General features: G+C 44.7%; 3 protein-coding genes across 5 annotated transcripts in view; 1 reads left to right on the top strand and 2 right to left on the bottom strand.

The window, feature by feature from the left end:
• Positions 1–877: 877 nt before the first annotated feature.
• Positions 878–4,863, bottom strand: LOC311273272 (uncharacterized protein; the record flags this gene model as incomplete). The annotated part of the gene is made up of 2 exons (XM_084380242.1): positions 878–2,596; positions 4,689–4,863. 2 exons carry the CDS (start codon positions 4,861–4,863, stop codon positions 1,317–1,319), a joined length of 1,455 nt encoding a protein of 484 aa, XP_084236368.1. The 3' UTR covers positions 878–1,316.
• A 174-nt stretch (positions 4,864–5,037) lies between these two features.
• The window catches only part of LOC311273274 (uncharacterized protein), a gene marked incomplete at its 5' end in the record, with an annotated part of 44,457 nt that continues 32,820 nt past the window's right edge, over positions 5,038–16,674 (top strand). Inside the window, 3 exons of one of the 3 annotated variants that reach the window (XM_084380244.1) lie at positions 5,038–5,163; positions 8,948–9,279; positions 13,462–13,822. In XM_084380244.1, coding sequence (XP_084236370.1) covers positions 5,038–5,163; positions 8,948–9,279; positions 13,462–13,528 — 525 coding nt within the window. In that variant the 3' untranslated portion in view covers positions 13,529–13,822. Of the gene's footprint in view, positions 5,164–8,947; positions 9,280–13,461; positions 13,823–16,674 lie in introns of those variants that run through there. The other 2 variants (XM_084380245.1, XM_084380246.1) reach the window with 2 other exon arrangements.
• On the bottom strand, positions 5,622–11,794 carry LOC311273273 (uncharacterized protein). The gene is made up of 2 exons (XM_084380243.1): positions 11,147–11,794; positions 5,622–7,845 (listed from the first exon to the last, which is right to left on the bottom strand). Exons 1-2 carry the CDS (start codon positions 11,298–11,300, stop codon positions 6,665–6,667), a joined length of 1,335 nt encoding a protein of 444 aa, XP_084236369.1. The 5' UTR covers positions 11,301–11,794; the 3' UTR covers positions 5,622–6,664.

The following is a 16,674-nucleotide window of genomic DNA, read 5'->3' as shown; positions in this document are numbered from 1 at the left end:
TTTGTTGCTCGGTTCCCAAAAACCGGAACGTGTTCCTGACACTGAGGTGGACCGACACCGCCTCCTGCTGGACTGAAGTTAAACTGTATGTTTCCCTGAAGATGTTGATCCTTAGAAAAGGAATAAAACCATGAGAGTTAGAAGCTCCTGATCCACGACAATCAAAACTATTACAACCAGATGATCCTGAGTCCAAAATAAATAAAGATCAAACTGAATGAATGTTACTGTGATAAAATACCAACGAGCTGCTTGTTTTTTCTCTTTGATAGAAATGAAATGAAGAATTAAACTGCAGCAACATTAAAAAACGAACAGCTGAAGAACTAAGAGACTTCTTGAGTTATAATCAGGGATACTCGATTAATTGTTGCCCGATGTTGGGTTTATATTATCGATGTTTGTTGGTGAACAGATCCACTCACTCTGATCCAGAACGAGTCCGTTTGCCTGTTTGAAGACGAAGAGGAGGAAGATTCAAAACATGTCGTTGGGACCGACCACACGGTTCTGACAAAACAGCGTGTAGCCTAAAGCTTGAATCGACCTCCTCGTGCTAACAAAGCCTGGTGAGCAAAGGAAAGTGCACCGACCCTAATGTCCAGTAGGTGGCGCTAGACTGTCACAGTCCCCCCAGGTTAGAAAACTCTCATCTCCCATCGTCTGTGAACGCATCTGAACGCTTTCACGACATCAGATCGTTCCTCTTTGCTCAGCACGCTCACACTGGGGGGCTTTTTATATAAAGAAGTGAAGTTATCGTTAAAATGAATCTGGTTGACGCGTCCTGACTGTACATCCGTTTAGTTTAACATCATCCTGGACGTACAGCTCCCAGAATCTGGAGGCTTCAGAGGACGTGAACAGAATCATAATGTTGCCATGGAGCATTTTCTTTATTGTATTTCTGTCAGTTGAGTTGAAGCAACACAAACACTGACGGTAATGTAGTGAACAGGTTAGTGTAGAAGGACACACAACACTTTCAGACTGTTTACAGAAATAGTGAAAAATTAAAACATGTCATACAAAACAACACAACTCTCAAAAAACATTGAAACAGAGTTAAAACTAGAGGGGCACGCAGTAGAGTGCATACCTCCACCAAGGCCCAAAAGGCCCCTTTAATTCAATCAGGCCTGCAGTTAAATCTGCTGGATCCGGACTTTTATTTGGATCTGCATCAAACTGAAGTGGCTGAACTATGAGCCTGAGACGCCTGATCAACGTCAACAACATCCGAGCTCCAGATTCAACAACATGCCTCAACATCTTGAAACATCTTCAGTGCTGAAACAAGTCTCACCCTCAGGACTTCAGACCTGTTGGGATCCGCCTGCTGAACAAACGTCGCTGCAGCTTCGATCATCTCTGCTGCTCTCGTCAGCCGGGTGTTGTCTCATGTGTCTTTTCAGACATCTCGTGTTTTTATACTTCTTAAGACAAACTGTACAACTAACGGGTTGGCTCTCCGTGTGGACACTCAGGTGCCGCCTCATAGCTCCTCGTTGTGTAAATCCTCGACCACAAACTGAACAACTGTACGGTCTCTCCCCGGTGTGGGTCCGCATGTGTGAGGTCAGATGGCCTCTGCTTTTGAAACTTGTTCTACAAACAGAGCAGGGGAAAGGTTTCTCACCTGTATGAGTTCTGATGTGTGAGGTGAGCGCCCCCCTGTGCCTGAACCGTTCACAACAAAAAGAACAACTGAATGATTTCTCTGTTTCTCTTTTACTGTCGTGGTTCTGCAGCTGTCCCTCGTCTTCGGGGCTCGTGGTTTTTTCAGTGCTAGCCTCCAAATCACTGCCAGGTTCTTCATCGTTCTGCACAGGGTTTAAATCTGATTGAGGTGTCGTGGTGTTCCCCCAGTCAGAACTGTCATCTGTGTCAGATTCAGTAGTCGTCGCCGGACTTGGGGTCAGCGGCGTCACCGGTCTTGGGGTCAGCGGCGTCACCGGTCTTGGGGTCAGCGGCGTAACTGGTCTTGGGGTCAGCGGCGTCACCGGTCTTGGGTTCAGCTGCGTCATTGTTCTTGGGATCAGCAACTTCACCGGTCTTGGGTTCAGCAGCGTCACTGGTCTTGGGCTCAGCAGCGTCACCGGTCTTGGGTTCAGCAGCGTCACCGGTCTTGGGTTCAGCAGCGTCACCGGTCTTGGGTTCAGCAGTGTCACTGGTCTTGGGTCATCTGTCTTGGGTTCAGCAGCGTTCTCAGTCCCACAGGTTTGTGGCATCTTGTCACGAGTATCTGGCTGTAAATGTCTACCTGGATCTGAGTTCCTGGCTGGTTCTGGTCCTCCACGGATCTCTACGGCAGCTTCTGTTTTCACAAACTCTGCACCTCTGTTCTCTCCAGTTTGAATCAGTTTCGAGGACTGAGGTTTCTTTTCAGTATCATCTTCAGTCATCAGAGTTACTGTGAACTTGACAGCAGCCTCCTCAGTCTCCATCTCCTGAAGCTGCTCTCCCTCCTGACTGGTCCAGAGTTCCTCATGTTCCTCTTCAATGTGTGGCAGCTCTGGTGGGTCCTCCTGGTCCAGACTGGAGCTCCTCTCCTGCTGCTCAGGAGGATCCTCTTTACTCAGGAGTTGCTGGACGTCTGTGGAGAATAACGACAAACATGTATTAGACAAAACATGTCGCCAGCTCTGGAGGAGTCAGTGTGAGCAGTTCACTGACGGGAGGAGAGCTCCGACATTTCTACTTCATTTTGAAAGTGGCTCTCTGAGACAGTACATCATCTAGATTTTGCATTAACTTATAATTATTTCATCATATGACATACGTGTCGTCTGGTCTGGATTGAAAGGCTGCATGACAGTTAAGTGATGTGATTCTTAATCGAGGCACGACTGATTATTTGATTTAATTCATCTCTGTGTTACTCGAACTCATCCAAATTATACTGTTGCAACATCGATTTTGAGGTATTTGCTCAAAAATATCATCTTTGATTTTGCCGCCCAGTCCGATTCTGATTGGCTGGAAGGTGTCATTTAACTTCTGATATATGGACCTCTGGAACTCCTCCAGTAGATCCAGTAGATCCAGTAGATCCAGTGAAACGGCCTGAAGCACACAAGCTGCCACACTCACGGCTGCAGTAAATTAAAAAGCGGCTCGTCTTTATACCTGACATTTATCGACTGTCGTGATGTTATTTAAAGGCCACATCGCCCTCACATGATATTGTGTGTTACCAGCTGGGCTGCCTCAGTGTTTCTGAACCAAAACTAAGAACTGGCTTTGGTTTGGAGTCAGTGGGTCTCGTGACATGGAGGCTATCGAAAACAACTGCTGTATTTTAATAAAAACATTGATATAATAATTAAGTGTAGATGAAATCAGCTGCTGCCTTATTTCATCACTTTTTCTGAACTCTTCAGTACTTTCTGAACTCTTCAGTACTTTCTGAACGTGGCCTACGAAGAACCACAAGCCTGTTAGCAGCTGCAATGCCTCCTTTACTGTGGACGATTTTCAGAAGATCATTAAAGAAATTGCTGTGTGTGGACAGAAGTACATGTGGAAGTGAACGGACCGTGTGGGGACGACACCACTCTTCATGGAGTCAGAACAGCAGACAACAGCCTGCTAACACGCGGCTAATTAGCCACAACAATGCTATTGGACTCTTCCTCCCTGCCTGGAACCAGCCTGACAGCAGCGGAAACAAGAAGTAAGAGCAAATGACAAAGGTACAGCTGAAGAACAGTCTTTCACAAGACTAGCTCTCCGTCCAAAGACCTGAAAAACATCTTATCCTCGAAGAACAAGGAAAGATATGAGAGCAAATCCAAGAAGAGGAGGAAGAGGAAGAAGAGGAGGAGGAGGAGGAGGAGAGGAGGAGAGGAGGAGGAGAATGAGGAGGAAGAGGAGGAGAAGAGGAGGAAGAGGAGAATGAGGAGGAAGAGGAGGAGGAGGAGAAGAGCAGGAAGAGGAGGAGGAGAAGAAGAGGAGGAAGAGGAGGAGGAGAAGAGAAGGAAGAGGAAGAGGAGGAGGAGGAGGAGAGCAGGAAGAGGAGGAGGAGAAGAAGAGGAGGAAGAGGAGGAGGAGAAGAGAAGGAAGAGGAAGAGGAGGAGGAGGAGAAGAGCAGGAAGAGGAGGAGGAGAAGAAGAGGAGGAAGAGGAGGAGGAGAAGAGAAGGAAGAGGAAGAGGAAGAGGAGGAGGAGAAGAGAAGGAAGAGGAGGAGGAGGAGGAGGAGAAGAGGAAGAGGAAGAAGAGGAGGAGAAGGAAGAAGAGGAGGAAGAGGAGGAGGAGAAGAGAAGGAAGAGGAGGAGGAGGAGGAGGAGAAGAGGAAGAGGAAGAAGAGGAGGAGAAGGAAGAGGAAGAGGAAGAGGAGGAGGAGAAGAGAAGGAAGAGGAGGAGAAGAGGAGGAGGAGAGGAAGAGGAAGAGGAGGAGGCTTCACCCCCACAGAGGAGTGACCTCCAGTCTCAACAGGAGGGAGGTTCTGAGGTTCTGAGGTTCTGGGTCACTGGGTCACATGACATGAAAGCTATTAGAATATTAATGTCAAAGATCCAACTTGAGACCAACTTCACCTCAGTAACCTGCCCAGCAACACAACCTGTCCGTGTATCACGTCATCAGCTCTGCGCACTACGATAGTTACATGTTGTGTATTAAAGTACTGTGGGTGTCAGGTTGTGTCTGACTGCCTGTGATGACAGGAGAAGTAAACAGAACCAACCTGCTCTGTGTAACTGGACCTGAGGCTTGAAAACAGCGTCCAGTAGTTTCCGGTGTCGACACAGTTCCTCCTCGTACTCTGCTATCGTTCTTTCAAACAGCTCAAATATCTCTTCAGCAGCCGCAGTCAGTCGCTGCTTCACCAGCGCCTTCACCGATCGTTTCAGTCGAGACATGTTCCGTCCAGACGGACCCGGTTCGGTCTTTCTGTACCTTCGGGCTTCGTGGGAGACACGAGGTGATCCGTAAACCTTAGTGTGTCTCTACTGAAGCTCCTCCGACGAGCAGCTCCGTCTAATTCCTGCTAACAAGCTAGGTTAGCTTCCTTTAGCCTCCTTAGCTGAGAGAAGATGACGAAAGAAGAAAAGGTTCGCTGTGGTTCGGTGTGTCGTCAGCACCAGGCTGCAGGCTTCATCCAGGTGGATCCAGCGGAGGGAAACACGTCTTCTTCGTTGGTCTCGACACTGCAGCTACAGGTGAATGTCGCCGCTCAGTGTACCGGAGCTAAAGTTAGCATGTTAGCCGCTGTAGCCGGAGCTGCTTCCGCTACCGTTCCTTTGTTCGCTTTCAAAATAAAAGTGACCAAACCCGATCTGTGGTTTGTTTACTTTTTAACAGAAACAACAAAATATTAACATAAATACATATTTATATACATGTAGTATACACATATGTATGTATGTATAAATTATGTACACATAAAGTACGACCAATGCAGTTAACGAGGACAAACTATACAAGTTAATTAAATAATATTAATATAATAATGTTACAACCAAAATAAATAGGAAAAACCAAATAAGATGAAACCAGAAGAAACATGTCAGGGTTTCTTTCTGCAGACTGATTTGATTGGACGAGGTCCTTTTATGAGTCACAGATCAGACCTGCTGATAAATATCAGAACGCTGTAATTGACCAGAATTCAAAGAGAATAATTGATTATTCAACAAAGCATTAAAAAGACTTAAATGTTTTATTGAAGTGAAATGATCAGAACATTCTGGAGCCGTGGTCTTATTATTATTATCACTGTTAATAATTATTACAACGATCAATGATAAATCCTCATGACTACCATCTACTGCTCCGGCTACACTGAACTCAAACGTATGCAGCCCTGAGTGGAGCTGACGTGATGATTATTTAATTTACTGGCTCCAGCTGCAGCTCATGATGGTGTGGAGCTGTGAGTCACTGGTGTTTCTGGGTTTGTGTCTTCAGGTTTTTCCCTGTGAACACTGAACGTCGAGACCCAACCCCCAGAACAAAAGCTGGTTCAGTGGGTCACAAAGTGGCTGAACAAACAACAGCAGCAACATACGTCACATGTTCAGTGGAGCCGGACTGGAACTATTGATACGAGTCAGTCAGTTGACCAACAAACAGAACTAGATGAATCCAGATCAACGACCTCTCAGACATGAAGACCTGCTGCCATCATCTCAGCAGCAGCTCTGAGTCACTCCGTCGTCCGTACATGACGACGACTGTCGGGGCCGATACCGACGTGTTTTTTTTACATTGATCCCTCAACTGTGGTTAATAAACAAAATATGCAACATGGGCACAATAAAGAGTTTCACAATAAACTTGACACTAAAAATGAGTAAAACAGCAAACTTTAGTGTCAATTAAAAAATAAAAAGATAGCCCAAGCATTTTCTTCTGCAATAAAATCTCTAGAAACAAAGTTTTCAGCCAAACTTTAAATCAATGTGTCGTCACCTTCATCACCTCCATCACCTTCATCACCCCTCAGATGGCAGGAAAACAAAGTGGAATCACTTTATATTTTGTTGACAAACAGAAGTATTTTTATTTCATCACAGAGGAAACATCAGTGAACAGAGCAGGAAACGATGGCGAGCCTTCAGCCAGGTGACAGAATCAATCAGGAAGTCAGTGAAGGATTAAATGTTACAACGCTTGAGTTTTTTTCTCTCGTCTGAGTTTATCAAGTTTCTACACTACATCTCAGTGGATATGAGTGGAGTGTGACTGAGCGCCGTGAGGTGATCTTTTGTCACACAGGTTGCAGCTCACTAGTTTCTCCCCGCTGTGGACGGTCATGTGTCGCTTCAGATTTCCATCATGTGCAAATCTCTGGCCACAGACTGAACAGCTGAACGGTTTCTCCCCGATGTGGACGGTCATGTGCTGCTTCAGGTCCCTCCTTTCTGCAAATCCTTCGCCACAGAGCGAACAGCTGATGGGCTTCTCGTTCGTGTGAGCGATCATGTGTTGTTTTAGATAATGCTTCCGCGTGAATCCTCGGCCACAGACTGAACAACCAAACGGTCTCTCCCCGGTGTGGATCCTCATGTGAGCTGACAAGTTGTGTCTGACTCTGAAGCTGGTGTTACAGATGGAGCAGGTGTAAGGCTTCTCACCTGTGTGAACTCTTAGGTGTGAGGTCAGAGTTGAGTTTTGTGTGAATCTCTTCCCACAGACTGAGCAGCTGAAGGGTTTCTCCCCTGTGTGGACTCTCATGTGTCGCTCAACGTCACACCTCCACTGAAACGTCTTCGTACAGAACGAGCAGCTGAAGCCTTTTCCTTCAGACTCTTGTCCCTCGTGGCCGAAGCTCGTAGCACATTCAGAGGCGATGAACGAGGACGTCCCAGAGTTATACGCCACGTCACTCACATGTACTTCATTGTTCTGCAGAGGGTTTAAACCCGTCTGAGGTTCCGCGGTCTCGTCCCGATCGCAGCTGTAATCAGTCTGGTGTTCAAAGGCGTTGTCATCAGAATCAGAGGCGCTGTCATCAGAGTCAGAATCTGAGGCGTCGTCATCGCTCTCAGACTCAGAAGCGTCATCAGATTCCAGTTCAGAGTGAGACGTCATGTCTTTAGTCTCAGGGTGTAAATGTTGATCTGGATCTGAGGTCCTGGCTGGTTCTGGTCCTCCACAGTCCTCTCCATCAGCTCCTGTCTCCATCTGTTCAGTTAGACTCTGATGAAGCTGTGAGGACCGGTTTTTCTTTTCATCGTCGTCACTCTTCGTAGGGAGAGGAGTGAAGGTGAACTGGATGATGTCCGCCTCCTCCTGACTGGTCCAGACCTCCTCCTGTTCCTCTTTAATGTGAGGCAGCTCTGGTGGCTCCTCCTGCTGCTCAGAGGAAACCTCTGCACTCACTGACTGCTGCTGGACGTCTGTGGACAACAGAGAAAAACACACACGTTTATGTCCCGTTAACTGTTTAACAACTTACAGCCCTGTTTAATAGTCTCACTATTAGAGAGAATATATCCAGACACATCTTGAGGGCGGGGGAGGGAGATTGCAGATCGCTATAGCCCAACACTTACAGTTCACATCCATGTCTGTGCAGACTGGGGATGTCAGTTTCATTTAATTTTGCCATCGACAGCTCGACACCCATTAAACAGTAACCAACTGGAGAAATGAGTTTCCTTGTTGTCCAGTGCTCCGTTGACTTGATGAGCTCTGCTGCACCACGTCAGCATCTTGACGAGGACGGAGAGGTTCTGAGTGAAGAGCCGGATCGGAGCACACTGGACTGAATCTTCCAGTCGGCGGTGATTAAGTTACAGGTCGTTGTGAAGCAGGGTCGACTGATAAGGTTCATTCAGGGCCGATACTGATTAGTAATCTGTCTGCCCCTGTTGTGAAGTTAGCTTTAATTTGTGAGAGCTGTCCAGCAGTTGTGTGTCACACAGAGAGGTCTGACTGTAGCTTCTGGTAACTGTAAACATGTTACTTCTCTCAGTAGATAACGCAGTAATGTAACAAGTTACTTTATAACGGCAGTAATCTTGTAACATACTGAGTTGCTTTTAAAAGTAACGTTACCAACACTGGTGTCATTTCAGTCACTCAGCTGATTTTTGGAAAAAGTGACTCAATGTAATATATGGTCACATCTCCTGTCACAGTGAGGTCGACCTTTGACCTTTCAGAAATAAAATCTCATCACTTCATCATTTAGTTGTTTGACATTTGTTTGAATTTTGTCATAAATAACACTGACAGACAAACACGTGTTTGTGAGATCACAGCACAGATTTCAAAGGCGGCAGAGAGGAATATGATGACAAGTTATTTCAGATTCTGACTTTAAAACAAACTTCAAAATAATTAGATTGTGGTGAAATTTCATTATTGAGATAAAGTTGAACATCACGTCACATGAATGAATGAAAAGCAGAGTACAGTCCTGTAACAGTCTCAGCCTGTCTGTGACTGACAGCTTTAACGGTCCAATATTATCTGTTTTTCATCAATGTCACACAGCTGTCAGGTCCAACAACACTGTATCGGAAACCCATCCCGGTCCTGAACTTCAGCTGTCTGAGAGTGGCTCAACTGAGAGCAGCTGTTTCTGTGCCTGCAGCTTTAATGCTAATGAGCTCCGTCCTGCGACACGCCCCTCTCAGGGAGAGGATGCCGCTGACGCTAGCGGTAGCATGCGCTAATGTTTACGGTGGATGTGTCACTATGGCTCGCCGAGATGCTGTCGTTCAACCACACCAGTTTGACCCAGAATCGGACCCGGAAGGAGGCTCAGAAACATACAGACTCCCCGACACAACCACCGGCTCCCATCCCCCACTGACCTGCAACAGGTAACAGCTAAGAACAGCTAGCGAAAGCTGTGTTTGTCTCCAACAGTCTCCAAACTCTTGGACACCGTCCGCATAGTCTCTGTCTCCAGTCTGCAAATGTTTCCAGACTTTTTACCGTGACGACCAAGCTCCCTCGTAATATTGTTGACATTAAACTCGCTTCAAACGCCGTTGCATAGCGGACCGAGGCGGAGCTAACTAGTTAGCCAGTTTCAGGCTGACTTCACCAAACTCATGCTGCGTTCCAGTTACATGGAGACCACTCGCCCGAGTTGCTCTTACGCGAGAATGTGACGTCACTTCATGGCTTGTCGCACTTTCAGCGTTCCCGTTTGTCATCGCTACACGACAAGTCGGAAGAACATGGACGCCATCAGGGCAGTAGCAAGCTAGTCATTGTTTTGTTATTATTAGCTACATTAGCCTATTTAGCAAACCAGCTCGAAAACACTTTACATTGTATTGCAGGCACAGCAAGACCGTGCAATGCATAAACTGGTGACCGGATTAAAGCAGCAATGTAATCAAGTGTGTAAGAGCATTTAAAATCGACATTAAAACGACCAACGTTTACATCAATTATGGGCGCAGCCATCTTTGTTTGTCACGTCGTTTGTCTATCCTCTCTCTCCTCGGTGTACTCTCATGAAGACCGAGTCGGACAGTGGATATTCCGACCAAAAGGGGGCGTGCCTCGGTGAAATGTCGCGAGACAGCTGCGAGATTTCCCACTTTCCAACTCGGGCGAGTCTCCCATGTAACTGGAACGCGGCATCATACCTTCACCTCGGGATGAACGGGGGCGTGTTCTCGGCCTATGAAAATCCCTCCTGTCGTTACGAGACGACAGGAGCTGAATCTGAGCCTGTAGGCCCCGTTTTACCAGCGGGTGGGCTGCAGAGAGATGCAGGACTGGTTTGCTTTCCTCATCCTGGGAGTTGGTAGGCTCAGGGCGGACCAGTTTATATATGTAGAGACCAGAGAAAACTTGTTGTTCATAATACGGGACCTTAAAATCTGATGTGCGTGAATACAATGGATTCAACATTAAAGACTAACAGGTAGAGATGATGTGAGAACTCAAGATTTATGATTCTTTGATTGTTTTGACGTCATAAGCGACGTGTGTCCTCTGTGATGTCATACAAATATACTTCAGTGAAGTTAGTTTTAAGTTGGATATTCGACAGACATTCGCAAGCCACTCACACGTTTCAAGTGCACCCGTATTGCAGACTTTACAGTAAACACACGGACAGCTATTGAGCTAAAATGCTAATGACCTGGAAGCTATTGAACTAAAATGCTAATATTTACATATAAAAATTAATAAAAAATATTTACAGATGTAAAATGTAAAAACAAGAGGTGTATCTCATGCAGCCAGTGTAGTTACATGATCCCAACATGATTTTGAGTCAATTGATCACATGACCTGGGAGCTATTGAGCTAAAATTAATTGAGTTCTAAATATGTTTTATTAATTTTTATATGTAAATATTAGCATTTTAGCTCAATAGCTTCTCAATAGCTTTAAACACAGTATCTCTGCTTTAAATAGCCCACATTTTTATTTTGAAAACAGGAAGTCGGTACACGCTGTAGCCGTCTCCTCCGTGTGTTTACTGTAAAGTCTGTAATACGGGTGCACTTGAAATGTTGGAGTGGCTGCGAATGTCTGTCGAATATCCAACTTAAAACTAACTTCACTGAAGTTACAAATATCTGCTTCCTAACAAAACATAAAGTTAAAGTGATTCCGGTTTGTTTTGATGACATTTTAGTCTTAATTCCACAGTCCAGTCAGTGTAACTGCACCTCGGTGTGACAGTTTTATTCATCTTCATGTGTTTAAAGTGAACAAACCTGTTCTCAGTTTGTGTTCTTCCAGTAGTTTCCGTTGTCGACTCAGTTCCTCCTCGTACTCTGCTATCGTTCTTTCAAACAGCTCAAATATCTCTTCAGCAGCCGCAGTCAGTCGCTGCTTCACAAACACTCTCAGCATTTGGACTTTAGACATTTTTTTACTGACTCACACGAACTTTTCCTCCAGAAACACTCCGTTAAAAACTGTCTGCTCACTCTGATGTGCGCTGTGTTTACGGTCCGTTCGGCTCCGGCTAACGAGCTAAGTTAGCTTCATTAGCTCCGAAGGGTAGCAGATAATTCAGATGTTAAACATTTTACGAATGAAACCCACACCGAGTCTCTTCAGACGGATTCATATGGACAAAAAAACACGGTTCACTCTGGAAGCAGCTCCGAACAGCAGCGTGTGAGGACCGTCTCCGTCTGTTAGCTGCTAACTAATAACGCTAGCTGCTTTAGCATCCTCAGCTAACAGGAGTGAGTGTGAAGTTCACACAGAGTCACAGAAGCACGATGATCCGGACAGAAAGGCTGCGACGCGTCACTCAGGCTCTGTGTTGTGGTAACGCAGGTGACATGTAACGGGAAAAGTTAGCATTAGCCGCGACAAGCACTTCCGGTATCTCTTCTTCTTCTTCTTCTTCTTCTTCTTCTTCTTCTTCTTCTTCTTCTTCTTCTTCTTCTTCTTCTTCTTCTTCTTCTTCTTCTTTTGTTTTCATGGCGGGTTGGAGCCGTTGTTCATACAGTATATGCCGCCACCTGCTGTACTGGAGTATGACGTCTCCTTCTTCTTCCTCTTCTCCTTCTGTGTTGTTTTCCTACGTGTACTACATGTACTACACTACATGTACTACACTACATGTACTACACTACATGTACTACACTACTGATCAAAGTACATTTATACTTGTATGATAATAATAAAAAAATATTTATACACTCACAAACATCAATTGTGCCGGAAAAGAAGAATTACAAACAAAAAGATCAAATGTGAGATTTAGAGACATAAATATAAATATTGCTGTTTATTTAAATATGTCTCACACACACATTCAGATGACAGTTTTGGTTCGTGTTCATCAAACTGTAATTTGAGCTGCGACGCATTAAACCTTCTGTACATTAAAGACGTTTAACATCCAAACCAACAGAATCAGATTATCTTCAGAGCGTCTTCGTACCTGCAGCTCAGATCACAGAGCAGCTGATAATTAGAGACACTCTGCTGCAGCTGCAGGCGTTAACATTAACATCCTGTAATAACACAGCTGTCCATCACTGCAGCTGACACACACACACACACAGTGAGAATGGGCGTGTGTGTTTGGGATAATTTCAGGTTTGCAGTGATTACAGTCACATGTCTCGTCTTTATTCAGGGAACAACAGAAGAAGAAGCTCACAGTCACAAACAGAAGATAAACAGTAAACCTGTGAATCTCATCAGCCAATCAGATCTCAGATATTAAAGTTTATATGTCGTCTGATCAGAAACAGAAAGACGTTTGAGGTCGTGACAGAGTTCATGCAGCAGAGGGCGCCGAAGAGTTGACTTTTACACAATAAAACACCAAAGATCAGCTGATAGAACATGTTTGTTTGTTAAAGTCAAAGTCTGCTGATATTCTACATCTTTATTCATGTTTATATGTTTATTTATATTTATTTATGTTTATATATGTGTCCGATACTACATGTTTATATGTTCATGTATGTGATCAATAAACATGTCATGCCTGCTGCCGCTAATACTCAGTAGAGCAACTGTGGATTAATCCTCTTTAAACATGAAACTATATATTTGTGCTTGTTGCATCTTCAGAACACTGTTAAGAAAAATGTCAGCAGCAAACATTTAACAGTGATTTACTGTAAAATTACAGAATTTTGTCACTTTCTTGTTGAATTTTCATTTCCTATAAATTTACAGCGTCTAACAATTAAATATCAGTTCTGTGTATGAATGATGACAGTATAATATATCCACAGGAAGTCGTCATTGCAGCACCAGGTTTCACTGTAATCACACATGAAACACGATGTATTTCATGTGTGATTAAAACAGTCGATTCTTGTGATTAAAGTTTGTGACTTTCACCAACACAAGATTTATTTCATTAAAACAGAGATTTTACCGTATTATAACCGAGAATCGAGAATCAAAACGACCACAAACAGACTAAAAATCAGTTTGAGTGATATTTTAAAAACAGCATGTTAACACACACACACACACACACACACACACACAGCTGATCTGTTCTTCAGTTAACTTCCATGTAAACAAACTCCTCTCCCTCCGTCCACAGCCCCCCCACCTCCCCACGTCTCCATCATCGCCTCCGTCTCCCAATGAGCTCGGGTCCATCGCTATAGCAACTGGTTGCCACGGGCAACGAGACACAGCCAGCACCAGCGAGCCAGCATCCTCCTCACAGTTGATGTCGGAGGCAGAGAGGAGAGAAGGCGCGGTGCGAGCGGAGCAGCAGCCAGAATCAAAACCAAGAAAATCCAGAGAAAACATCCAATCAGACGGCCGGATTCTCCTCGCCACTGCCTCCACCTCTGGAGCCTGAACCAGACGATGACAGGATGGTGACAACTTGTTCCTCCAGGAAAGTGTTGGAGTGCAGGCGGTGACCCCGACGCTGCCGACGCCGCTGCTGCAGGGTGAGTCCCAACTTCACGTTTTACCTGAAATCCTGTCTGTCAGGAGCGGCCTGGTTCTGAGCGGGTTCAGGGTGGTGCAGGGTGGAGGTGAGCCGTGTCGTAGACCTGTGTGTGTGTGACGGGCGTGTGATGGCGTCTGCAGCCGGTTAAATGTGAGGATTTCATGTTGTTTATTCTCCACCGGCACCAGAAACCCAGAGAGACGTTGTCAACAGGTCTTTAATATTTCAGAGTCGGAGCTGCAGTTTGTGAGCTGAGCTGAAGAACGTGTTCAGATTTTACTGACTGATAATCAACATTTTTACATCATTTAAACAAAAAATAAACGCTGATCTGATTCAGAGCCACCCGGAGGTCAGGACCCTCAGAGGATCTCAGAATAAGAATGTGATCATTAAAGAGCAACTTGTTCCTCTGTGTGTGTTTGAGAGATGTGTTTGAGCCCGGAGGACGTCGACCGGCCTGTTTACCTTCGACTGTAACGTTCACACCCTGTTTCACGGCTTGTTGCTCCGGTCAGTCACAAGCCGGCTGCAGAGACGTGTTTATCGTCAGGATTTTAACTTCTTTACATGATGAATTTCATCATCGTGCTGTGAGAAGAATTTTAAAATCAGTTTCCTGGTGATTCAGGAGGAGACGAGTGTGACGAGACCTCGTCTGTTTCCTGTTGTTGTTGTGAAGCATCATCACACTGTGGTCCTGCTGGAGCCACGAGCATTACACATGTCAATCATATATTCAACATTTAACAGAAGAGTGAAGACGTTCAGGACGCCACATCAGCCGGAGTCATTCTGTGATTTAAGATGTGGTACTTAACCCCGGTGGTCCCCGTAGCACCTGCCAGCGCCTGTGGCCGGTCGAGGCGTGGTCCAGACCAGAGTGACGTGCTTTTAATGTTAAACCTCAAAGTGAAGATTTGTGTTTTTTGAGGGTTTTATGAGGAGAAGTGTGTGTCGACCGTCAGTGTGTGTCTCCATGACGTCACTGTGTTTGTCAGAAGATATAATATGAGGTGCAACGTGTTCATTAGTACGTTTTAGACGTGTTGGTGTATGTTTAGTCACGAACGGAGAACCAGGACCTGCACGAAGATATTTTGGAGTTTCTCTTGAGGAACATCCATCTTCTGATGATGATTAAAGGAACACAATGTAAGTCCAGTCACAACTCCTCCACACATGCTGATGGAAAAACATCTCTGGAGCTTCACAGTAAAACAGAGTTGCAGCGTTCTACTGAACACCTGAAGCAGCTGGAGATGATTTAAACATCAGATGTCTCCATGCAGCTCGTCTGAGGTGATCACAGATCACGACCTGATCTGAGGAGACCATGTTTACACCCTGGACATGCGGTCGAGCTCCTGCATGCTAACACTGTTAGCTTAGCAGCTGCAGTGCAGATTTCATCTCAATAAAGGATGTAAATAACATCTGGGTGAACAGTTTTGTGAACTGTTCCTTTAACAAGACAAACGTGACGCTGTGACGAGCCAGAATCAGAATCAGACTCTGTTGATTTAACTTCCGACCAACATTCTGATCTGGATTCTTCTGGTCGTCGAGCTTCAGGCAGAGTCAGGCTAGCTGTTTCCCTCTGAGTCTGCTTACACTCTTTATGCTAAGCTAAGCTAAGCTAACCACACCCTGATTAATGTCCACCATGTCGTCTCACTGCTGGAGGGAACGTGATGGTTCATTGAAATGTTGAACTGTTCCTTTAAAGGACAGATGAATCAGCATGTTGAGACAGTTTCAGGTTTGATCAGCTGATCTCAGACCTGCTCCTGAATCCTGAAGCTGACGTCTGTTCAGAAGATCCTCAGATGAAGGAGAGAAAACCTGCTGACTGTCACCAGGACGGCAGCTGTGACGCCAAATCTGTCGACATGTTTCATCCAAGAAACTCAGCGGGCGGACTGCACGCGCTCAGTGCGACCGCACGCGCTCAGTGCGACCGCACGCGCTCAGTGCGAACCTGAGAATCAGACAGAGTATTTATATCCACACTGACCTGTTTTAACTTCATTTATATTTAGACTCTGATTGAAGACGAGACGGAAATAACTTGAATTAAAACAGAAGAAAAGAGAGAAATGTTTTATATCAAAGAAAGAAAAGTGAAAGTGATTATTCACATAAATCTGATGAAGTTCTGCGTGTGAACGTTTATTAAAATCTAGCTGATTATTTAATTTTGTAAATAAAACGTGAATCAACTTATTTTACATGCAAATGATTCATACAGACATAAATCAGACAGTGTGGAATGTAACTAAGTACATTTACTCAACTACAATTCTGCAGTATTTGTTCTTTACGTGTATATTTACTTTATACTTATACTCGACTACAATTTGTTGGCAAATCTTGTACTTGTACTCTTTACTTCACATTTTATTTAATAACTTTAGTTACAGATTCAGATGATTAAATAAAATATAATAAGCTCATAAATAATTTTTTAAAATCATAAATAGGTTAATATTTAATTGATCCACATGAAACGCATCAATAATTATAATAGTCATTTTACATAATTGTGAACTGTGCCTTCCTGCGTATTGATCGCTTCATTCAGCCGCTCTGTTCAACTCGTTGAACAAATAAAGTATTAAATTAACTCTAATAATCGTCTGCTCAATAAGACGAGGACGCAGCGTGCGTCTATAACCTCCAGTTATTAAACATCTGTTTACATCCAGCTGTTGTCAGAGGAACAGATGTAAGGCCCGTCCTGCTAATCAACCCGTCCTGCTAATCAACCCGTCCATCACTGACGAACAGACTCCATGTTTCTACTCAAAGACAGAAAGAAGTTCATGCAGAACATTTGCTGAATTTACA

Source organism: Pagrus pagrus, assembly GCF_965226575.1.
Source record: "Pagrus pagrus genome assembly, chromosome: 17".
Taxonomy (NCBI): Eukaryota; Metazoa; Chordata; class Actinopteri; order Spariformes; family Sparidae; genus Pagrus; species Pagrus pagrus.
This window is presented reverse-complemented; position numbering and strand designations above follow the sequence as displayed.